Below are 25907 nucleotides of genomic sequence, written 5' to 3'. Positions count from 1 at the left end.
TACATTTTTGTGTTTTAAGCTACTAAGTTTGTGGTATTTTGTTATAGAGTAGAGTAAAACATACATTGCTTCTTGAGACTTTGGTTAAATATTAAATTATATGTACATACGGTGAGACTGTGAGGCGAAGAACAAATAGGATAAGAACATTACCAGGGAATCTGTTAGCTGAATGATTCTTAAAGCTAACACGTGTCTGGAAGACTTGAGTTCAAACCAGCTGGAGTAGAGAGAGCTGGTTGAAAACCTTCGTTCAGGGGCGCCTGGGTGGCACAGCGGTTAAAGCGTCTGCCTTCGGCTCAGGGCGTGATCCCGGAGTCCTGGGATCGAGCCCCACATCAGGCTTCTCCGCTGGGAGCCTGCTTCTTCCTCTCCCACTCCCCCTGCTTGTGTTCCCTCTCTCGCTGGCTGTCTCTCTCTCTGTGTCGAATAAATAAATAAAATCTTTAAAAAAAAAAAAAAAAGAAAAGAAAACCTTCGTTCAGTAGAAATCTTGCAGTAGTCACTAGTGTGGGGCTAAATTAGCTCTACAGTAAAACCTGCTGGAGTCCTGTCCCATAATAGATAAAAAGATCATCAAAAGGCTGGAAACTTTGTCTTTAAAAATGATATTGATGTAAATCTAGATTTATTAAAATTCCGCAAATGTATCATCTGTTGTAAATATTTTCCAATTACGTGTTTTCAGGAAAGGAAATGTTTATGGAGGCATGAACAGTACAGCTTAAAGTAGGTGAGATACCTCATGTGTAGGTCTGTTTCTTAAAGAGAAGTGCTTCCCGCAAAGTATCTTTTAAGTTTTTCATGATAACAAGTTAAGGAGTTCCAATTCAGCCTTTTCCCCCTTGTATCTCCGTGCAAATTATTTCCTTAAGGATAAGGTGCTGTTTTCAGATTTAACTGTTGATTAGGAAGAAATAATCCACTTAATCATTCCAGCACAGAAAGATTAAAGGTGCAGAGATAGGATTTGCAGTAAGAAAAGCGTTTTTGTGACTTTGTTGCATATTAGAATTACCTACAGGATTTTAAAACTCCCGATTCCCAGTCCGTCGTACCCTGTAACCCTTCATCTTTTAGGTTAAGACCCGGGTATCCATAGGTGATTAAAGTGTGCAGCCAAGCTTGCGAACAGAGGTTGATCTGCAGTAGATGTAGATGGATATCTGGGACTTTAGTTCATTTTAAGCCTAACAGATAAAAATGTCACTGAAGTGTTTTAAATATCCATCTTAAATCTTGTTGTTATTAGTGCTTTTTCTTCAGCTGCTCAAAAGAAATAGCTGTGTCTGTGTGATTTAAGTCATTTGTCTCTTTTATGTCTTGACAGTATGTAGTACTACTTTGTGGGTTGGCCAGGTGGATAAGAAGGCGACCCAGCAAGATTTAACCAATCTGTTTGAAGAGTTTGGACAAATTGAATCCATTAATGTAAGTATCACTTCTTATACAATAGTTTAAGATTAAAAATACATATACAGAGGATTTTCAGTCAAACAGTCACTTTGGTTCCTAATGAGCCCAGTAGAGTATCTGTCTTTAATAATGCACATCTTTATAGGGATTATTTTACTTTAATCATTTCTGTGTTTATTTATGCTGCTGTTTATCTCGTTAATTAATTTTTCTTTTTTTAGTGAAATTCTAACGAAATGTTCTTAGAGGTTTTATAGCAGTATAGCTAGCACTTGGTTCCTAAAATCATCCAGTGTTTGGGTTAGCAGGAACCCTATCTGTGACCTAGTTTAATTCCACACCCTCCCTTTTTTTGGTAATGAAAATGAGGAAACTGAGTCCCACAGAATTTTAATCACCTACACATGAGCACATAGGTGGTAGTGGAGACATAATTGGATTTGGGGTCCCAGTCTTTTTACCAGTCCCCTTCCTCTTCTCCCCACCTCTCCCTCTCAAAGCAAACCTGAGGCAAGAAAACTTGTGTGGTCACAGCACCTCAGTAACTTGACTGCAACTCTCACTCCTCAGCTCGCTTTCTTTCAGTACTTTTGCTCCATCCAGTCTCCTTCTTTGAGTATATTCTTCGTCCTCAAGCTCTGTTTTTTTCCCCTGGAAAAAGTCATGGAATGTTTTATAGAAATTTATTTGTTTGAGAAGCCTTCTAATTCATTAACCCTCTGATTTTATTCACTGTTATATTTTTATGTCTCTTGAACTTTTATCATTTGCCACGAAATTGGTTGCCTTTCCTTTCTAGTCTTAGATCCTTATGTGACCAAACTTGACTTTTCCTTGTTAATAACAGCACTCTTCATTGAATTGTTTGACCATTTCGTATACTACTTTCAACCGTATATGATCTCATTGGAAGCTCACAAGAAGCTGGTTAAGTAATTCCCATTATTGTTTTACCAGTGAGGAAACTAAGTGATTTGCCTGAGTTGCGCAGACAATAAATAGATGATTGGTTGAGTGTTTCAACTTAATGAGTTTCATATGCCTCTCTCTACACCATGGCTGTGCTGTAGGCTTTTCTTACTCTTTTGTCTTTTCAAATTTCACCTGTCAAAACATAAACTATCTGCTGGAGTCCTTGATCCTATAACCTCTGAATTTTTTTTCTGCTTTCCCCCTACCTGAGATGTCAGAAATGTGTTGACAGTTGAAAAAATAGGGATGCCCAAAATCAGTGTCTTTAAATTCTTATTAGAGTGCCACAGTATACACAGGTGATTCTAATGCAGAGTCAGAAATCACTACTCAGAATGGATCCTGAATCCAAGCAGCATTTGGATTGTCCTATTACTTGTGTCATTTTTGGCCTTTCTTGTTCCATAGTCATTTGGACATTAGTTTGCCTTGTCCGCCCCCCCCCCCCCCCCCCGCCTTCTGTATTACCTTTTTAGAGCATAGTACTTAGAAATAATAGGTACTGAGTTATTTTGTGAACTGAAGTGTATTGAATGGCTAGTGATAAAATCCAGGATTTGAAAATCTGATGGAAAATTTATAAACATTTCACTTGGTTTTGGGGGAGCTTGAGAACTGAGTAAAAAGTCTGTTCGATTTAGCACTTAGTGGGTCATTCCTGAGCTTGAAAATTTTTCAGTCCATTGATACAGAGTTGGGTCTATATTGCAAAAGAGGAAGAAGTATATAAGGTGTTAGACTTCTTTTTTGAGAAGTTTGTTATTAAAGTTTGGAAAGTAGCTTGAAGTGAACTCTGAGTCAAAGTGAAAACACTAAGGCTGTTTTCTTATTCGTGTTAAAACCTTTGTCCAGAAGCACTTGGGCAAAATTAAGTTTTATACAGTTGAAGACCTTTAGTGTTATCATTTGTTGTAGATTATAGATTTTATATTAAGAATAAGATACTTCCCCAAACAAAAATCCTTCTCACATTACTCCGTATGACACTTGTTGAATAAATTGCATGTTTCAAGTATGTTGGCCATGCAATATTGTTTTCTTTTTATCTGGTGGTATTACATACATGTCTTTTTACATTTTTTGTTTTAGTATTTCTTTATTGTGTATTAGGAAGACTTTGATTGACATGTGATATTCAAGATTTTGCTTATGTTATGACTCAGAGTGAGACCCAACTAGGTTTTGAATTCTTTTTAAACTAAGTCGTTAGCTGTACATGGATTGTACCAATAAATAGCCAAAGGAAGAAAAGGGAAAAACCATTCAGTCTTAGTAGTCAGTGATCTGTTTCATTAAAACCATACAGTAATGTCAGAATGAATGCCTTATGTTTACCCTTTCTAAAGAAAAAAATTTTTTTAATAGATGATTCCTCCCAGGGGCTGTGCTTACGTCTGCATGGTTCATCGACAAGATGCTTTTCGGGCTCTTCAGAAACTTAGTTCCGGATCATATAAAATTGGGTCCAAGGTCATTAAGGTGAGATTGGAGGGGAGGGACCCATGTTCTTCTTTTATTGGATTATTAGAATGTTCCTGTATTTGATTCATCTTCTTTTTTAATGTTATGGGAAAACCTCTAGAAAAGTTTATTATTTCAGTATTGTTGAGTTATAGAATTAGAAATAGGTAAAGTAAAACTTCAGCCAAATGATTCTTTGAAATCACACTTACAGTTCAACATTTTATGAGCAGAACTTTCTCATTTTTACAAGTTCTTTCTTTTCTTTCCTTTTCCTTTCTTTCCTTCCTTTTCCTTTCTTCCTTTCCTTTCTTTCCTTTCTTTCCTTCCTTTTCTTCCTTCCTTCCTTTCTTTTTTTCCTTTCTTTCCTTCATTTTTAAGTAATCTCCACACCCAGTGTGGGCTCAAACCTGTAACCCTGAGATCAGGTGTTGCACGCTCCACCAGCTGAGCCAGCCATACACCCCAACAAGCTTATCTTTCATTCACTACTTCCTCGTAATGCTTCCTAATCATACCTTTTTAATTATATTATTATTTCCTCCTTTTTAACATTGTGTGTTCTACAACCCAGGCCACTGTGAAGGGTTTATTAAGCATATTTTTGTTTTCCTTTTAGTCTTTAAAACCGAGTGTTTATTGTGTATTTTTCCATTTTTACTTCTTGCGACTAATTTAAATTTTATTTCTGCTACTTGAAGATAATTTATTACATCAATTTCTGCAACTGAATTAGAAACTTTCAAGGTTAATATGCCATGTGATTTGTCATTTCATGGCAGAGAGTTTCCTCTGTGTAAAGTGTCTCCTTTCTTAGACTACCAAGATTTTGTTTAAATTATGATAACTATTCTAATTACTGCTAATGTAGGTTGACATTTTTATGGTGAAAAGTAGATTTGGATTGTTCTGGAAATGTGTTTTTCAGTTTTAGTAAGAAGTGGAAATACATCCCATGTTATAAATGCCATTGCTGTCTAATGCACGCTTTATTTTAAAAACAAACAAAAAGAGGAAATACATGGAAAAACTACTTGGTTACTCTTATTTTTCTAGCATCCAGTGATGCTTTACTTGTCCAACTGATTTCATTTATATTTACATTGTTTACATATAATTTTGAACATTTTACCTGGTTTTCACAGTATATCCGAGCTTTCTTTTTTCTTCTCTTCATTCCTGATAGATTGCTTGGGCTTTAAACAAAGGTGTAAAAACAGAATATAAACAATTCTGGGATGTGGATCTTGGAGTTACATATATACCATGGGAAAAAGTTAAAGTGGATGACTTGGAAGGTTTTGCAGAAGGAGGCATGATTGACCAGGAAACTGTAAATCCTGGTAAGTACACTAAGGGTGGTTTTATTGTTTAAAAAAATATATGCTTAAATGGTCGTAGTTGATAAGAGTGTCGTGCATGATAAGGTGAATTGTGCTTATTTTATTTCCTGGATTCTACCCCCCAAAAAGGGAAAAAATCTGAAACACTGCCATTTGCACTGTATATGCTTAATAGGTCTTATTTCCTAAGTCAAGAGGATAGTGTTTTAGAAGTCTATAAATGTAGCATTTTTCCTGTATGTCTTTTAAAAAGTTTTGCTCTTTTAGAGAAAGAGTTGTGTATGAGGAGACTTTTTTAAACTAAATATTTCAGTTACTCGAATTTAAATAAGAAATGGGGATGTAAGAAATTTCTTTGAAGAACTTCCTAGATTTTGATTAGTGTCCATGTTGAGAATGGCAGGAATAGAATCTTAGTTTAGAGAGCTGTGGTTCTGATTCATGCAGTTCTAGAGTGCTTATAACCAAATGATCATTTGGCCTATTTTTTTGTGTTTTTATTTTTAAAAATACCAGTTATAAATCCACAAAATAGCATTTGTAAACAGTAAGAAATCTTAAAATGGATGCTTAGAAATAATTAAAATGTGGTATATAGCTTATTTCTTCACATTTTAGCTCTTTTACCAAAGTAAGCTAGCTAATTTTCAGGATATTTTCATTCTTAGGCCAGTATAAATATTTTCAAACACTTTTTCAGTGTTTTCTTCTTGGCGTTTTTTTTCCCCCCCTTTTCTTGATGGATATTTCTCCTAAACACTTATTCACTCAGTAAATATTTTAGTTTCTTTTGTGTGCCAGCCATGATTTTAGGAATTGGGATTATAGCAGTGAGACAAATAGACAAAAATCCTTCCTCTCATGGAGTACACATTGTAGTACAGGGGTTGACAGCCTATATATAGCCCATGGGCCAGATCCTGCCGGCAAGCTCTTCTGTAGAGTTTTATTGAAATACAACCATACTCAGTTGTGGTTAACCTATTTTACATGACTTTTTTTTTTTCAACAGCAGTTGAGTAGTTGCAACAGAGAACAACATATGGCCAGTAAGGTCTAAAATAGTTAGTATAGGAAAAGTTGGCCAACCCATGTTTCTAGTGGAAAGAAACAGATAATAAACAAAATTGATAAACTATATAGTGTTTTTAGGTTGATAAGTTCTCAGAAGAAAAAGCAGGGAAAAGAGGGGGTTGACAGTATGGGTGTGGAGCTGTTGCAGTTTTACGTGAAGAGGATCTGATGGAAAGAATGATATTTGAAGGAGTGAGACGTGCAGCTCTCTGGAGAAAGAGCATTCAATACAGAGGGAATAGTATGTGCAAAGTCTGTTCAAAAATTATGAGACCAGTATGGTTTGAGCAGAGTTAGTGAGGAACGAGTAGTAGGGGATAAAGTCAGAGAGGTGTACAGAGAGACGGAGTCATAGAAAGTCTGACTAGTCATTATAATGATTTTGATCTTTACATTGAAGGAGATGGAGAACCATTGGAAGAACCATGCGAGCTTCTCTGTTTTATTTTTGCATAGCTGTGTTTTCAGAAAGGTTTTTCTTTATTGAGTTAATACTTTTCCTTGTTGGTCTCCCTTTGTACCTTGTGACACAAAATAAGATTGGATCCTCTTGTATCAGACAGCCTTTGAGATATATATCTAGGATATCCTCTGAATATTTTAGTATCTTTTCATTTGTGCCTTGTGTCATGCTTCTTTGGACTCCTTGGTATTCTCATCAGACTTACCTGGGCAAAACGTGGGTTGGCAGCTGTAGTTGTGGACACATCTTAAAGATGTGCTAAGGTAGATGAGGGACGTAGAGATGAAATAAATAGATACATGGAAATAAAATGAAAATTTTGTACCTATCCAGAGGAAATCAATTTCAAATATTTTGTTTAGAGTGGGAAACTGTGAAAAGCTCAGAACCCGTTAAAGAGACGGTCCAGACAACTCAGAGCCCAACTCCAGTTGAAAAGGAGACAGTGGTCACCACCCAGGCAGAGGTTTTTCCTCCACCTGTTGCTATGTTACAGGTTAGTGCTGGGTGTTTTGTTATGTTAACGTGTTGTCTTACATTTCTGTTTTTACTCGTGTATTTACTTTATAAAACTTAAAGTTGTCCAAAATAGAATAAATACAAGTTTAGTCAAGTAATTTTGGGGAAAATTATGTTTTTTTTTTAGAAATGGTGTCATTTATGTATAAATGTTTATTTGTTGTATAAGTATTTATCCGTGGTCTGCTTCTATGACATTCACTGTTCTAGGCACCTGGGATAAGGATACATCAGTGGAAAGAAAACCACACAAACCCCTGCCTTTATGCAGCTTTTGTTTTCAATAGGGGAGACAGAAAATGCAAAATAAGTAAGTTTATGAGATACTGTGGAAGGACAAGGGAGTATGAGGGTTGTAAGGAGTACCTGGATAAGGGCTTATGATTGTACATAAAATGGTCAGAGCAGGCTTGAGAATGTGACATTTGAACAACAACTTAAAGTTGCTGAGGGAATTAACCATGTGGCTACCTGAGGAAGAGCACTCACTGTAGGCAGAGGGAGCAGCCAGTCCAAAGGCCCTAGGCCAGGAGTGTATTTGGTGTGTTCCGGAATAACAAGTGGGCTAGGAGTGAAGTCAATGAGAGCCAGCTTAGTGGAAGGGAGAGTTTTAGAAGGACTTTGGTTTTCACTCTGAGATGGAGCATTATTGGAGGAATTTGAAGAAAGGAGTGACTTGATCTGGTTTTAAAGGTTTTAAAAGATCTGGTTTTAAAGGATTTCACTGGCTACTATTTTGAAAATAGACCAGTGGGCATTAATAAAAGCAGGGAGACCAGTGAAGAGACCGTTGCAGCAATCCAGATGAGAGCTGATGGTGGCTCAGACTAGACTGATGGCAGTAGAGAAAATGCGAGATGGTCAGATCATTAGGGGTTATGTGCTGGTGTGTCCAGTGGGATTTGTCCATGTGGCATGATGAAACTTGACTTGTGAGAAAGAGAAGAGGTAAGGTTTTTGGTTTGAAAAATTGGAAAGCTGAAGCTATCCTTATCTGAGAACAGGAAAGACATTTGGGAGTTCAGTTTTGCACAAGTGAAGTTTGGAGTGTCTTTCAGACAACGAAGTTGAATAGACCATTGATAATATGAAATTTATGAAAGAGGTACACTCATAGTACAAGTAAATATTTGGGAATTATTGTGCCTAGGATGAGTAGAAAATACCTATGCTAGGAGTAGAAAATTAACTTTGGAGAAATTCACGCCATTTTGAAATTGTTATTGGCATGCTTCCTAATGGTCAGGTTGCATACCATAGCTGGGTACTATAAACTTAGTGGGAGGGTGGCAGTTTAAAACTGATCATGATATTCAGTATTCAGGCAGGTGCCCATTACTTACATCACTTGAATGTAAGATAGATTTCAGTCTCCATGTGTGCTGTCCTTTGAATAATACCGCCTTGCTTTTACAAGTTAAAGTCAATTTTAAGTATGCGAGAAGGAAAATAACAGAACAACTTAATAGAGTGGTATTTGCTTTCTCCCTTAGAAAGAAATAGAAATTATTTACCTTTAGTTGTTCCAAGATGTAATCATTGCCAATGGATAAAGTGATTTATGGACTTTTTATTTTCTGTCCACAAAAGATTCCAGTAGCGCCAGCCGTGCCTGCAGTTAGTTTAGTCCCACCAGCATTTCCTGTCTCAATGCCAGTTCCTCCTCCTGGATTCAGTCCAATCCCTCCACCTCCTTTTCTGCGAGCGAGTTTTAACCCTTCACAACCACCTCCTGGTAAGGAATTTTCATCTTGTTTTAAATTATATATATATATTTTTAAGATTTTATTTACTTGAGAGAAAGAGCACGAGTGGTGGGAAGGGGCAGTGGGGAAGGAGAGAAGCAGACTCCCCACTGAGCAGGGAGCCCAACACGGACTCAGTCCCAGGACCCTGAGATCATGGCCTGAGCCGAAGGCAGATGCTTAGCTGACTCCACCCAGGCACCCCAGGAATTTTCATCTTATGTGTACTCTACTTTAGAATACCATTCATTCATTCATTTAAAAACTTTTTTTAAAATTTATTTTCCTTAAGTAAACACTACACCCACATGACCGCAAGGTCAAGTCGTCACATGCTCTACCGACTGAGCCAGCCAGGCGTCCCACAACATCATTCAAGTTATTATTTTTCCAGGTTAAAATGCTATAGAGCATCAGTTCTCAAACCTTAGCATATGTAGGGATTACTTTTACTTCACTAAGACTGAGGTGGGGCAAGACAATTGTATTTCTAACAAGTTCCCAGGTGATGCAGATGGTTGAAAGACCAGCATGGAGGAGAAAAAATGGAATTCTTTAAAAACAGTGAAATATTCTTAAAATAATTTAAAATTTGTGTTGAATTTTTTGTATCAGAATTCTCTGTAGTTATCACCCATTCATCAGGAAGTATGCATTAAATTATATAGATTATTCCTCCTAAAAATCATGGTTTTCACTTTTGAGATAAGAATTATAATCTGTCTAAAAATGCTAATCGAATTTGTAATACTTTTTTTGACGTTATAAATTTTTGATGAAAGTTCCTTGAGTCAGCATTTCTAGTTTAGAAACTATAGATTACTTAACACACATCAATTAAATATAAATGATAGCTTATGTAGCTTAAAGATAGAACTTTTAGTATTAGACCATGGGAGGATAGAAGAATGAGGGAGAGGCACAAGGGATCAAATGATGCATGTTGTTTTTCAAAGCAATTTTTATCTTTCTTTGAACTTCATGAACTCTTTGCATATTGTAAGAAAAGAAGTACTTTGATTTCTATAATTTAAGTTCTTACCAATTGAACAGAATTCCTAAAAACTAAACATTATCTGACATTGGTTGTAATTTATTTGTCATAACATAAAATTTTACATCGTAATTAAATATATAATTTGAAATTGATGCAGATCTTATAAGAATTTTATCTTATATGTTAAAGATTAGAAAATTACTCTTGTCAAATATTTTCTGTATTTGGATTCTGAATTAAAATTTTTTTCAGAAGATGTATTTTTTTAAAGATATATTTAGAAAGAGCAGGGGGAGGGGCAGAGGGAGAGGAGAAGAGAGACTCAAGGAGACTCCATGGAGTGCGGAGCTGGACATGGGGCTTGATCTCACAACCTTGAGATCATGATCTGAGCCAAAACCAGGGGTCGGGTGCTTAACTTAACAGCACTACCCAGGCCCCCCTTGAGAAGATAATTTTAAAGGATTATTTCAAAAATCATACTACATAGACTTTGTAAAGTCATTGTCTAGCATTCGTTTGTTGAAAATCACATATCCTTATTTTTCCCTCTTTTTTAGCCACTGCTTTTTTTTTTTTTAAGATTTTATGGCGGGGGAGGAGCAAGTGAGCCTGGGGGAGGGGCCAAGAGAGAGAATTTTCAAGCATACACCCCGAGGAGCTTGGAGTCTGACATGGCGCTCAGTCTCATGACCCATGAGAACGTGACTTGTGCCGAAACCAAAAGTTAGATGCTTAACTGACTGAACCACCCAGTTGCCCCTTTAGCCACTGTTTTTAAATTGAATTTAATGGTGGCTCTACATCTTAAAAATTCAAGGAAACAGGTCTATAGTTTGATCATTTGACATTTAAAATTATTAAACAGTTAATATTAAGTGGAGGTTTATTTCAGTGCTCAAAACATAATATAGTAACACCCAAGGTTAATGAAAATATTTTGATCTAGTAGATAAACAGCATATAAATCAAAGAAATATAGCACATTTTACACATGACATTATTGCATATAGTGTTATCAGCAGCTTAAAATACAGTATTTAACTCCCCATGCAGTCATTGTGCTAACATACAAAACAAGTTGCCTGGCTTGTATTAATCTTTGACTTTGTAGCATTGTAGAGAGTGCCACAGGACTTAAAAAATTAGCAAGTAAATAGGACATGATCATGATAAGAATCTCTGTGCTTCACTTAGCTTACTAAGGATCAAATATAAGGTAGTGTTTATATAAAAGTGATTTTTTTAAAAAGATTTATTTATTTTAGAGAAGTGTGCACGTGAGTGTGGGGCAGGGAGGGACAGGAGGAGAGGGAGAGAGAATCTTAAGCAGACTCCCTGCTGAGCGCGGAGCTTAAGGCTTGATCCCCCCACCCCAAGATCATGACCCCAGCCAAAATCAAGAGTCGGCCTTCCAACCAGCTGAGCCACCCCGGTGCCCCTAGAAGTGATTTTTTTAAATGAAAAAATATATTCACAAATACAAGGTCATAGTATTGGAAGACTGTTCTAAGAATGTACAATTTCATTTATAGCTATTGAAATCTTTGAGTTAAAAGAAGTAACTCTTACGCTATTTTATTTTTGGTCTTTTTTTTTCCCCTGTGTAGGTTTCATGCCACCTCCAGTTCCACCACCTGTTGTACCACCACCCAGCATTCCACCAGTGGTACCAACATGTGAGTTTTCTACTTGGGGAATTTTCTTTATTCATGGCAGTGTTAACCTGTTGATTCTCATTCTTATGAATCATTGTTAATTTTTTTATTATGAATGTTTTAGACAAGTACCTTTTTTGGTTAAATTATTTCTAAAAAATTATTATTATATGATAGTCATTCGATATTCAGATTTGCTGTAGTCTCAAAATGTCATTTATAATTGGTTTTAGTCAAAAGTCAAAGAAGAGTCCCCAGATCATATTTGGGTGTTTTTTTTGTTTTGTGTATTTAATGTCTTAATATAGGGCAGTCCTGTGGAGACCTCCCTTTCTTTTTTAAGCCTTTATATCTTTGATTTGTTGAAGAAACAATCCACTTCTATATGCAAGATTCCAAACAGTGGATTTGGTTGTACTTCTTTGTGGCATCAAATTTGTTCCTCTATCTTCTGATTTTTCTGTACATAGGAAGTTTTTTAGCTCCAAAGGTTTGCTTAGAATCTGTTTCAACATTTTTAGCAACAATATTTAAGTGGTTGGGTGCTGTAGACTTGATATTACATCACATCAGGAGCCATGCAGTTTCTTCTCACCCCACTTTCAGTGGTGTTAAGATGGATCAGAGCATGCAGATAATGGAGCCTGGTCATTAAAAAAGTCTCCCTTCGTATTTTCAACTGATGTTTTCATCTACTGATCATTATTGCTTTTTAATCTACTTTCCATTAGTTGCAAAGTGCTAATCTTTTGTATTTTATAATTTTTCCACATTTCTTACCTAGAATTTTTCTATTAAAAAAACCTTTCTTACCAACTAGTAGTATTTAGTTATCTTGAGGTACATTTGTACAGGAGAACCATGGTAGATGATAAGTTCTCGTTTCTAAGTGCCCCTTTTTCAGCTAACGAGTTTAGTTCTACGGGTATTTCTAGTAATATCTAGTGACTGCAGGGGAAGAGGCTTTTTCTTATTTCTCCTTCTCTTTCTCTCCCTTTCCTCTTCATCTCTTTCTCCTTTATTTTCTTTAGTGTTTATGGAGTAATAGAATTTTATTTTAGAGCAGTTGCATTCAGTTTTCTTTTTGAAGTTCAATTTGTTTTATCTTTAGACAGCAAGACCTTTCATAGTTGCTTCTCTATTCTTTTGAGATGACTACATCAGTTTTTGGAGAGCTTCATAGCTTTCTGTCCCAATATTGGTTCAGAGGACTTTTTTGTAAGGACAGTATATGTGACAGAGAACTTACCTATTGATAATATAATCCATTTTCCTTATATTTATAAACTCTTTACTTTCGTGTTCAGACAGGATTAGGATCCTTCTTTTTTGTTATTTTTGGTTATTTAGGAAGAATTCTTTATTCTTCCTAAAAATTAGGAAAGTGCAGCATTCACAGAGATTCATCCTAGAATTTACCTCCCAATGACATCTTTAGTTTATTCATTTTAGAAAACCTGGGATCAGTTGAATGGAGAAAGAGAAATACAGCCATGTGTCAGGTACTCTCCTAGTTGCCGACACTGTCTTGTTTAATTCTCATAATTCCCATACATGATGGCAGGTGGTTTTATTCCTATTTTATAGCTCCATTATGTGCTAACAGTGTGTCCAGGTAAATTGGAGTTAAATGTGAGGATAAAACAGTTCTTAAAATTCCCAAGTAAATGATGTAACTGTATTGTGACATAAACTGAACTAAAAATTCTGATGGTTTAATTGTGATTTTTATTTTCCTCTAGTTCTGTTTTTTAACATATGAATGACATACACTTAGGGGGTTTTTCTACTCATTCTTTAAAATGGAATGTTTATACCTTTTTATTTGTAGTCTACCTCCTCTTCTTAATGTGATGGGTTTCTAACCTCATTTGATAAGAAGTAGTGAATATAAGGACCCTAGTACATTATAATTAAGCACATTTGTATCATTATATGTATTTGTCAGTCTGAATGAATCATTTCTGTATATTCAGAAATTCATGTACTGACATTCTTGGAAATTATGGTTTTTTTTTTTTGTATTGGAATTTTCATTGTCAGTACTGGTCCTTATTTTACTAAACATTTTTTATGAAAATATTTCTAAAAATTATTGTTTTCCCTTACTAAAAAAAATAAAGCTTTCTAAATGTAATTTAGCCTTTTCTTGATGACTTGTCATTTTGAGCATCAATTATTGTATAATGTGTGCTAGGTAGTGATGTCAATAAATGAAGCAGTCAAACTGTAAGAAGTTAGTTTTCATTATAAATAAAAGAGAGGGACCAGAAGAGAATTCATGTATGTCATTGGTAACTGAGTAGTCTTACCAGACAATTGGGGAGAGAGGACAGGAAGCCATTTAAAACTTCAGCAGAGCCAGTGTTGGTCATGGTTAATATTTTTAACTTAGCACATGAATTGCTTGCCTGAGTAAATCTGAAATATATTTTCTCCCTCTTTAAACAGCTTTAGTGCAGCCACCATTATCCATGACTCCAGAAACTGTCAAAGATGTTGGATTTGGTGGTCTTGTTTTGCCGGGTGGTTCTGTTGCCAGCAGTCTTGCTACTTCCACTCTTCCAGCTGGAAATGTTTTTAATCCTCCAACTAAACAAGCAGACCCTGAAGAAAAAGTACCTCATCTTATAGACCACCAGATTTCTTCTGGTGAAAATACCAGAGCAGGTAAAACAAATGAATAGATTCCCTAGAAATACATAGTTAAATCAAGCACTACTTCTCTATATTGGTGTTTGATTCTGAGATGCCACGCATTTGTAACCAGTTTGAATATTGAAGTGTTACAGTGTTTAAAAAGAGAATGCTGTCTCCTAGAATTTCTCTTTGAAAAAAGTGGGCATTCTATTCAGGATAGTAATAGATTTTGGCACCTTTCTTTTTGGACCACTACCCCTCCTTTTTTGGGCCTGTTGGGACTGCTTTAATGTGTTGGTATCAGAATACAGTTGCACAAAATATGTATACTTAAAGATAAGAATGAGCAAGTATTAGGTGTGAATAACTTCTATCCGGTATTCTCCAACTAGGTCTAAAAGATAAATATATTTGAAAGTAGCAAGTTCTCTTTTATGGCACTGCTGTTAGTATATTAAAACTTGTTTGTACTTTAGAAACATTTTTGTTAAAGGTGGAGAGTTACTATAATACTTGTCATTTTTAAGTGTTCTATGTAAAGATTTTTAGGTAACACCCCACTTAGGTTTTAATATTTAAATTTTACTATGCATGGTATTAATAATTTTAATTTTTGTTTAATATCTAGTGTATCTTGATCCTTCTGGGATACAAGTAGTTGATTACCTCTAGGCTCAGTAATTATAGCATTAGTAATTACAACAGTTTCCTTTTTATATCAGAATGATTTTTTTTGTGTTATTTTTCCTCTTTCTGTTTTAGTGATTCCAAATGATATTCCAAGTAGCCCTGCAATTTTAGGAGGACAGCCATCAAATGTGACAAGCAATTCTGGAATTCTGGGAGTCCAAAGACCAAATGTATCGAGTAATTCTGAAATTATTGGAATCCGGCCATCTAATGTTTCCAGTAGTTCTGGGATTATTGGAGCCCAGCCACCAAATATTCTAAATAACTCTGGAATTTTGGGACTACAGCCACCAACTGTGTCAAGTAGTTCTGGACTTCTGGGAGTGCTACCCCCAAATATCCCTAATAATTCCGGACTTATAGGAGTACAGCCACCAAATGTTCCAAATGCCCCCGGACTTTTGGGAACACAACCACCAGCTGGGCCTCAAAATTTACCCCCTTTAAATCTCTCTAGTCAAAGGATGCCCACAATGCCAATGTTAGACATTCGTCCAGGACTAATACCACAGACGCCTGGACCAAGATTTCCTTTAATACAGCCTGGAATTCCACCCCAACGGGGAATCCCTCCCCCATCGGTACTTGATTCAGCTCTTCATCCGCCTCCCCGTGGTCCTTTTCCTCCAGGAGATATTTTTAGTCAACCAGAAAGACCTTTTCTAGTTCCTGGAAGACAAAGTGTAGACAATGTTGCTAATCCAGAAAAAAGGATACCACTTGGGAATGATAACATTCAACAGGAAGGAGATAGAGATTACCGGTTTCCTCCCATTGAAGCCAGGGAAAGCATTAGTAGACCTCCCCCGGTGGATGTTAGGGATGTGGTTGGACGGCCTATAGATCCAAGAGAAGGTCCTGGAAGGCCTCCATTAGATGGTAGGGATCATTTTGGAAGACCTCCTGTCGATATTAGAGAGAATCTTGTGAGGCCAGGCATAGATCATCTTGGTCGAAGAGACCACTTTGGCTTTAATCCAGAGAAGCCCTGGGGGCATAGAGATTTTGATGAGAGAGAACATCGGGTTCTACCTGTCTATGGTGGTCCAAAAGGCTTACATGAAGAAAGAGGTAGATTTCGGTCTGGAAACTATCGATTTGATCCTAGAAGTGGTCCTTGGAACAGAGGATTTGGACAAGAAGTTCACAGAGATTTTGATGACCGCAGAAGACCCTGGGAGAGGCAAAGGGATAGGGATGACAGAGATTTTGATTTCTGCAGAGAAATTAATGGAAACCGTCTTGGACGAGATAGAATTCAAAACACCTGGGTCCCCCCTCCTCATCCTCGGGTTTTTGATTTTTTTGAAGGGGCCACTTCTCAACGAAAAGGTGATAACGTGCCTCAGGTTAATGGTGAAAATACCGAGAGACATGCCCAGCCACCACCTTTACCAGTACAGAATGATCCTGAACTTTATGAAAAACTGACATCTTCAAGTGAAATAAACAAGGAGAAGAGTGACACAGTTGCTGATATAGAAAGTGAACCAGTGGTAGAAAGCACAGAAACTGAGGGGACATAATCATCACTCAGTAGGTAAAAGATACCTTTTGTAAAGTTGTCATCTCTCTGTAATAGATTAATGGCTGACTGGACCATAGTTGTTCACTTTTGTCTGCCAGAATTAAGTTAATCTGATGTTCATGTTCACCTTTCTCTTAAAATAATTGTACAACTGACTTGTATAGACATTGTTCTTAATATGAACATGGTAGGTAAACATTTTTTTATTTTTCTGATAAAATATAAATGTTGCCCCCAGATTCTTTTAACTTCAAGGAAATGAATAACAGCTTGTCAGAGACTTCCTATGGAAGAAAGAATTTTTTAGATACTACCATTAGGTTGGATATGGTAATAGATATATTTCAAAATAGCAAGTGGTGGTATATCTTATCCATATCTTTAGGCTGCTGCAGAATTTTAAGGTAATAGACAAAGCTGTGATATTTTATGCAAAGACTGGCTCTAGATATTTGAGGAGCACAATACAGAGATTTTAAAAAGTGATTTTGTAAAATCTACACTATGGTCTCTGTTTCTCCAAAGTAAGTGTTTGTGATTTGTTCCTCATACTGCAGTGAGTAAAAAAGAAAAAAGAAAAAAAAAAGAGAAAACATAAATATTAAAGTACGTTTCAATGTTGGGTGAATTTTGTTTTTAGATGCCAATAAAACTTATTTGTTTGATAACAGTGTTCTAGGAATTGTATTTTTTTAATCTACAAATTCTTAAAACCCTGGATCATTAGCAGCATGTGCTTAGTTGTTGCAGAAGTTTTTTATTACTCTTAATAACAACAATGAAGAACTGTGTGGTGGAAAAACATGTACTCTTTGATATAAAAATCATGCAGTCTCATTAGTATGTATGTAATATATGTATATATTTATTGTGTAAGTCATACGTAGATTTTTCTGTTTCTCTGTATGTCTGTCTTCATGTACATACAGAGAAAAATAGTTGATAGTTTAGATAATAAAATATTCAAAATCAGATAGAAAATTAGAGAAATTTGGCTAGTCGACAGTGCTTGTAGTCAAAACTCTTCTTAGCCTTTATGAAGGTAAAATAAGAACTATTGTAAAGAAATGTATTGGCCGTTTGGCAATTCTTTTAATGTAGTTAGGCATGAAGCCAGAGTTAGCATGGAGCCAAAATTCACATGAATGCTTGCCTTGCTTTGTTTCACATTATATTTGCTATTCTGCATAGATAGTGCTAGTACTAAAGTACTTACTGGTCACTTGCCTGAAGTGAATTTCTTAATTGCACAGAATGTATAGAGGTGTTGGTGGATTTAAAAACATTATATATATCAGGAACAAAGCATCCACCATGTGTTTTGTAGGCACTGTTCAGATTAACCTCCAAGGTAAACTGAGTAGCAGAAAAATTGGGGATTGGTTTTCTATTTATTTATTTATTTTTGCTTTTAATTTTCATTTATTTGCTGTTTGTTTTTCCTTTGGGTTTTACATATGTATATACATATATATAAAACCATTGGTGTTTTTTTTGTTCCTAATGAAGGCTTTTATTTGGTCCTATGAATAGACATTTTTGTTCCCTGTGCATTCCCAACTATTCATCTTATTCATCATTTGCTCTGTTTCTCTAAAATTCTTAAGCTACGTTTGTCAAGCCTGCCCAAAGTAACGATAGAACACACCATCTGTTTAGAATTGGATTGTTTTTGCTTACCTCTTGATGATCTAATGGGCTATAAGAGTTTTATGGATGGTTCCTGGCCAAAAAATCAAGTCATTTCTTCTTATAGGTTCTCAACAGGAATAGTACATTATTTGTTTTGTTATGTGAAAAAGTGTCTACGAGTGGAAATTGGGTGTTTATTTCTACGGTAATTCAGTCCGGTAATTTGAATTGATTTCAGTCTTTTCCTTAGGAAAACAAGAGAAACAGTGACATTGGTACAAAGTATTAATGTGCAGGAATGATTAGCCTTGTTCTTAAGGAACTTCTATTGACTGGGATTTCAAACTCCTTTAGTTGCATTTACCATTATTAAAATTAAGTGACATTCACTTGGATTAAGTAGCAATACAAATGTAAGACTTTTTTAGTGACCTTTGATCCCAAGTTTTTTATCACTGTTGGGCCTTCATGTGCAAACTTGAAAACAAAATATATAAAAGTATTGCAGTGCTTCGAAGATTCTGGTGGTGAAAGTTAACCTAATCAGTTGTCAGTGCTGTATCTAGAATCCCATTTTGGGAGTGTGGGACACTCTGAAAATAGTTGAAAAAAATTATGTGTACTTGTTCTCACTTTGTTCTTACTTTGTAGTATAGTATTTAAGTGAAAGGATGTTACTCATCCTCATACTGAATTTCCAAAGTTGATATTTACGTTCGCCATTTTTTTAAATAATGGAGAGAAGTTAATGATCTTACTTTAAGTTCGACACAAGACCTATCACGTTTTTGATGCATTTGATCCCAGTACTGTCCCTAGAATGCTAGCCATTAGAAATATGCAAGGAGTAACCTAACCACTTTAATAAAATTGTTCAAAGTGCTATAGGCAGTATCTACATTAGCCACCAAATCAATAATGCTTTGATTTGTGATATATTAGAGAATGATATGACTCTCTGAGGTATTCGTAGACTATAGTTTAAGTAGATACTACTTTTTAAATGTTTTTTTTTGTCTTTAAATATCTCATTAAACATTGGCTTCTATTTGTAGCATAAATACATATAATGCACTTTGATCATTTATATTGCAGTTAGAAATTTATTTTACAGCAAAGTAATCATTATTTGTAGCATATTGTACGTGGAATGCTAAATTTATTTCAATACATAGGATGGACAAATGCTTAGCATTGGGAGACAGAATAGTATAAAATTATTCACTTTAAACTCTGAAAATGACTTCGTATATTTGATAAATTTTTTCATTATTGAAGCTCTTATATTCTTACTAGAGTTTCTTTTGTCCTGATAATTTAGTTGTTTCATTAAATTTATTGGCCATTTTCACTCGTATAAAAGATTATAGTTTATGGAGCTACACATTTAAAGTTGTTTTGGGGGGTGGGTCAGTTTTGTTACATTTAAAAAGTAAAAGTTACCTCTTTTAATTTGAAAAAGTGTTTTTTTTATAAACACCATAGTTCATCAGATCTAGGGTGCCATTGATTGTGAGAAGTAACATTCAGGAATAAAAAATGTTTCCAGTATGACATGCCAGTGATTATAAGACCCATCCTAATTCAGAAATGTTAAAATGTAAAGTGTCTTAGAATTAAAGAAATATGGTCTCCATTATGAATTATATATATATAATCCCTTATTCATTAAGTGATTTAAAGAACATTTTGATGTTTGTCATTGTATATATTTTAGATGGGCACAACTTTAAAGAAAAAGAAAATTTTAATATTCGATTAAAAATGATTTTGTTATACCTTATGTGCCTTTATTATCATTACTTTATCGGGTGCTATATTAATAAAATGTCTTAAGGGCTTTTAACTCAGAGAAAGAAAACATTAACATTTTTCTCTTTAAATATTTTACATAATGTAGAAGAAGAGAAGCAAGTACCTTTATATTCATTTTTTAAGATAGGCAAAATTAAAAACTAAATATTTGTAAATAGTCATAAATACTGCAGTGTGGCAGAGAACTATAAATGTTTCCTTAATTGAGGATGCTGTGGTTTTATATAAAACATCTTTTAAACTATAAGTTTTAGGCACTAAATTTTTTGTTTTCCACCTCTGAAGAAGAAAAGATTACTTTTTAATGGGAGATTTCAAAACAAGATACTTTGGTTTAGAAAAACTTTCTGAAACTAGAATTCAAAATTAATGGCCCAGATTGTTTTCTTTGTGTGTGGGGGGGGGGGTTACTTTAAATAGGGGCATACATATTGAAAGCAATTTGAAATACACCCGAGTCTGTGATTCTCAGCCAAGAAATGTATAACAGAATCACCTGTTGGAGCTATTTGGAAATGTCAGGAGGTTGAGGGGATGTCACCACAGACTAATACAGAATCCCCTGGGGAGATACATATTTTTATACACATATACACAGACACACACCCCTCCCTGGGTGTATATATACTTTTTAGATCCCCACATACCACCACTTCAGATAATTTAGAGCATGTAAATATTTAATATACCATGCACTTGAGATTCTTTAAAAAATAATTTAAGTAAAATACTTTGGTGATCTAAAAATAACTTCTAGTGTTTCAGTAAAGTTTATACTTAATTTGTGGCAGTTGGTGTTGGAGTAAGAATAAAAAATAGGGAAGTCATTATCACATGGTTTAAACTCATTAAAGCATTAAGCATTAATCTAAAAATGAATGAAAGCAAAGGGATGGAAGGAAGCATATGAAATGGTTTTATAGGAAGTATTTTTGACTCAAGTAAAACTTTGTTATAGGATACCTCAAAGAAAAATTTACTCGGATCATGGTATTAAATGCTTTGATTATAGAAAGGGCCCTTTGGGACAAAATTGGCGAGCATTAAATTTATCAAGGACTAGCAGTGTTACTAGTAGGACTGCTTAGACGTGGGTTGCACATCAAAAACCAATGCAGATCAGTGGTTTATTTTGCAGGAGCTTTGCTCAGACATTTTTCTTCCACTCGATTTAATTCTCCGCTCTTTTCAGGGTGGTCTTTTCATTCTGTATGTACACTTAGAATTACTTGGCCTTGTTCTAGTCACGATATAGAACGAATATTCTAAGTAATTTGTAAACTGTACATAGTAGGTCAATGGGTAGAATTGTGCTAACGGGCTAACTTTATATTGTAGAAGTGATAGGTGCTTCGGATAGTAGGATGACTTACAGTGATGGAAGCAGAGGGAGCTCTTATGCACAGAGCTCACTAGTAGAGAGTAAACTTGGAGCTTGTGACTTTGAGCCCAGGATTAATGAGAACTAGATGAGTTTAATGAGTCTATTACACTTGTGTGGCAATGGCAGATATATAGCACTTGGTTGACCTATGTTGTTTGTCCCTCTCGAACCTCCATGGGCAGCTATCACTATTTTGTCTTATTTTTCTGCCATTCTCAGAATTCTCAAATCCTTCTCATCATAGCACTCCAGCCTCCTTTTTGACCCTTCATTTCAGGCAAGGACTGTCAATTGGACAGAACTGTGTTGGAAGCAGTTTGCTTCCCCTTGGCTTAGTGATTTCTGAGGTCATTTCTAGCATTTAAACACCTGGAGTCTGTGAAATAAATTTTCTCTTCTGTAAAAGACCAGTTGAGGAAGCAGGAAGAACAAAGGGAGTGACTAACAACATTGGAACTTTTTAAAGAGACCACAGATTTCATTGTCATTAGGTTTTCAAAACCATCTTTAACATTTGCTAGATATATGTCTCTAGACAAGTTACTGTATTTCTAAGCATTTTTTCTTATAACTGTTATAATTTGCAGGGTTACACTTTTTAAATTATTTGATAATAATATTAGCTGATATTTAATGACATGTACTGTGTGACAAGAACTGGGATGATTTTATTACCTGTATAAACCTCATGACAATCTTGTAGTATTAATATTTTAATACCTATTTTACTAACGAGAAACCTGTCACAGATTTAAGCTATTTCCCAAGGTCACACAACTTGTAAATACTTGAGCAAAGATTGAAACCCAGGTTTATTACTTTGAAAAATTAGTGTGTACCACCTACTAAAGTGCCAGACATACATGGCAGAGGCTCACAAACGATTAATTCCTCTTCTGTTTAAAAAGCAAATAAGTTTGTCCAGAAAACCATACACTTGAACAGCGAATCAGTCTTATCCTTGTAGGGTAAGGCTGCATTTAAACACTAAACTGAACTTGTGTTTTCACTGTTACAAGTATATGTGGGCTATCTTCTTTTCCTATAGCTAAACTATCACTTCAGCTTCATTTTCTTAGATTCTGTTTTCGGGATTTGGGTTTTTCTTAAGATTATACCATGTTATAATATTGTTAACTTTCTTAATAACATGCTATTCTGGAGGCAAGTTTCTGTTGCACTATTAAATAAGATTTCTTTTTGATGACAGCTTTCCTCACAAATAAAATATCAAAACTTATTTATTTTTTAAAATGTTTTCATACATATAAAAACAGAGCCAGTGATTGCTTGCAAATTTATATTTTAGGTTGTGGCTTTGGCAGCTCATTTCTAAAATTTGGCATTTATACACTGTATGTATAGCCCAAACTTAGTATTCAGTTTTCTCGTGTATAAAACTCCTATATTAGGAATGTTCCATGGCTTGAATGAAGTTAAATATGTAAAATTGTCTTTACACATAGTAAGCATTCAGTGTTAGTCTTTATTCACCACTTGAATTCAAGTAGTTCAAGAGCCTAGCTCTGTTGTCTTTGGTGGCAGTGGATAATTTGCAGTGATTTTTACTTTACTTGAATATATAATCTGATTCAAGGTTTTCTTTCTCTTCAAGTCTTCTGTTCATATCACTAAACTTAGGTTCTTATAAGGTTTAATCTGTAGCCTGTCATGGTGCTGGCCTCTGATCACCTTTTCCAGAGTCTTTGGAAAGGTGACTCTAAACATTGTGGCCATATTACTGGCTAATTCACATGTCAGGGGAACATGCTTTGTGAGTTATACTTCTATTTCTACTAATCTTGTCAAAGGTCATTATTATTTTGCTTATGTTATTATTACATGAAATAAAAAATTCCTGCATTTGAACAATGACTTTTTAATAACAGGAGTCTTGTGTTTATTACTGAACTTGGGTCAGTTTGCATATTAATAAGAATATTAGTAAATCAGAAGACTTGTGTTGAATAAAATTAACCTTTGAAAGTATAAAGGATAAACTGTTGTTTAAGAATTGATCTTTCTTTCTGTGATAATTGAAATTACTTTGAACCTTTTTAAAAAGGAGAAGGTACCATTTACAGTATCAGGAAGTTCTGAAAAGCATCACATCTTAGATACTGTGGTCATACCCAGGATAAGGATTTAGAGATTTCTAAGTAGTTAAACCATTAGGGCTTAATTTAGGACAGTGATTTTTATAAATTTACTTAATGATATTTTAATTATAGCCCTGTGTTATTATTTTCTGAATTGTTAGCCAAATGACCACAGGTTAAAATGCATTCTCATTACATGGAGAGAAAGGCTTGTGGGTGGAGAGACTTAACATTTTTTACCTCTGTGTTGTGGACATTGTACATGATTTATGTTCAGAAATACACTGGTAGGATTTGTTATCTCTCTTTCTTTTTTTTTTTTTTCAACGAATGAAGACGCAAACTCAAGTCCATGGTTACACAGGTTTTATTTGCACAGGTGTTTGACCCCAGGTTTTGCTGACTATGAATCTATGCTTTTACTTTAAAAGATGCTGTTTTGGAAAGGTAGATTTTAGTTCATGATCTGTGTAATTAGTTTCCTGCTGTAACAACATTACCAAAAATCAGGGAGCCTAGGAGAGCAGAAACCTACTCTCTCACAGTTCCGGAGGCTAGAAGTCCAAATCAAGGTGTTGGCAGAGCCCCGGTGTCTCTCTGAAGGCCCTAGAGGAGAATCCTTCCTTTCCTCTTCCAAATTTCTGTCAGTTCTCAGCAGTCCTTGGTGTTCTTGACTTGTAGATGCGTCACTTCAATCTCTGCCTCTGTCGCCAAATGACGGGTGGTCTTCCATCATGTGTCTTTATAACATCTCTCTGTGTATGTCTGTGTCTTGATTTTCCTCTTACAAGGACATTGGTTATGTTGGATTAGGAACCTAGTCAGTATGATGTCATCTTAACTAATTACATCTGCAGTGACCCTATTTCCAAATAAGGTCACATTCTGAGGTACTGGGAGTTAGGACTTCAACATATATTTTTGGAGGACACAATTCATACAACAGCCTGTGACTGAATTCTCTAACTATTTAAGATCTAAGTAAACAGATCTTGAAAATTTTAGAATACACACAGTAGGAAAGGTAGTCGCGTTTTAGAGTGACAAAACACATCTTTACAGAATTCCACTTTTATTTTGGTTGTTAAAACAAGCATTTAAATCCCTAATACAAATATTGTAAGCCATTAAACACAGTAGCACTGCCTAGCTTTTTATATGAATTTGTAATGCCTGTAACACAAAAGTTAATTTCTTCAGTAATAGAACTAAAAGAATTTGCAAAGAAAATCCAATACTATTAGTATTATATAGCAAAGAACCTATTGCGAATTATTCTTGCATTAAAGAAATTGACTTTAAAAAATGGAGGTTTTTAAAACTTTATTAAATACAGCTACCGTGAAAATTGCTGTGTGTCTTTCCATTTCGCTTCTACTGTTTGTATCTTTTAAATAGTATTAGCATTTTCTGTTTTGTCTTCTCACTAACTTTTCCCCTAAAGTGACATGACTATCACTTTGCCATTTCAGTGGGTTTTTTAGAAATTAGTTGGTTTTTTTTTTCTTTTAAAGAATTTATTTATTTATTTGACAGAGATAGAGACAGCCAGTGAGAGAGGGAACACAAGCAGGGGGAGTGGGAGAGGAAGAAGCAGGCTCATAGCGGAGGAGCCTGATGTGGGGCTCGATCCCATAACGCCGGGATCACGCCCTGAGCCGAAGGCAGAAGCTTAACCGCTGTGCCACCCAGGCGCCCCTAGAAATTAGTTTTTTATTTCCCAAATAAATGACTGGTTTGTTCACTATTTTTATTTATCTAGTGTTACAACCTTAATACATTTTCTATTTTTTCATAAAATTAGCAGAATTTGTATTTGATCAAGTACAAACAACTTTGTATTGGTTGAAATCTAAATTATATTGAATATATGGGTCTTTACCAAATAGGTGTCTTAAAGGCCCCTGTAACTTTACAGAAATTTGGACAATTCTCTTGTTTTTTATTTGAAGAACACCAAAGCACTTACAACACTGCCTGGCATGTCATACTACATAGGTGTTCACTGTTGTAATTGTCAGTAATGGCCAATGGAGACTTTGGGACATGTAAATCAGTGTTGTGTTAGTTGCAAATAATTAAGAGACTATTTGTACAGATCTGAATATTCAAAATGGGGGAGGAGAGGATAGGACAGGGAATGGAGTTTTGTGTGGTTTTGGAGCTTTATAGGTCGTCTCAGGCTTTTTCTTTTTCTTTTTTAAATAACTTCCTCGACCTATGTTTGATGTATTAGGCTAGTGGCAAGCGTCTTACTGGCCCAAGTGGCTTGCCTGTCATGGAGAGATGGCTGTGATCTAATTTCAGAAAGAACTATTAGAAAGCTTCCTATCTTTGATTAATTGTTTAAATATGTCCGGGTAGTAATAATTTAATGGTTAAAAATAGTATTCCTGGTTTTTTTTTTAATTCAATAAAGTAGGAATTCAAGTTTTAAGAGTAGATTTTCTTCCCCATGGAACTTGAGAAGG

The 25907-nt window shown here is 35.2% G+C and overlaps 1 protein-coding gene across 9 annotated transcripts in view; it reads left to right on the top strand.

Annotated features, from left to right (window-relative positions):
• The window catches only part of SCAF8 (SR-related CTD associated factor 8), a 219206-nt gene that overhangs the window by 65021 nt on the left and 128278 nt on the right, over positions 1–25907 (top strand). For 5 of the 9 annotated variants that reach the window (XM_026505111.4, XM_044386443.3, XM_044386442.3 and 2 more), the window contains 8 exons: positions 1331–1431; positions 3754–3867; positions 5036–5192; positions 7092–7225; positions 8839–8983; positions 11601–11669; positions 14100–14318; positions 15051–23223. In XM_026505111.4, the coding sequence (XP_026360896.1) occupies positions 1331–1431; positions 3754–3867; positions 5036–5192; positions 7092–7225; positions 8839–8983; positions 11601–11669; positions 14100–14318; positions 15051–16504 (2393 nt within the window). In that variant the 3' untranslated portion in view covers positions 16505–23223. Of the gene's footprint in view, positions 1–1330; positions 1432–3753; positions 3868–5035; positions 5193–7091; positions 7226–8838; positions 8984–11600; positions 11670–14099; positions 14319–15050; positions 23224–25907 lie in introns of those variants that run through there. The other 4 variants (XR_006410179.3, XR_007191576.2, XM_026505110.4 and 1 more) reach the window with 1 other exon arrangement.

This window comes from Ursus arctos, unplaced genomic scaffold (assembly GCF_023065955.2).
Source record: "Ursus arctos isolate Adak ecotype North America unplaced genomic scaffold, UrsArc2.0 scaffold_13, whole genome shotgun sequence".
In the NCBI taxonomy this organism is placed as follows: Eukaryota; Metazoa; Chordata; class Mammalia; order Carnivora; family Ursidae; genus Ursus; species Ursus arctos.
Note: the sequence above shows the minus strand (reverse complement) of the source record. Positions and strands in the feature narration are given on the sequence as shown.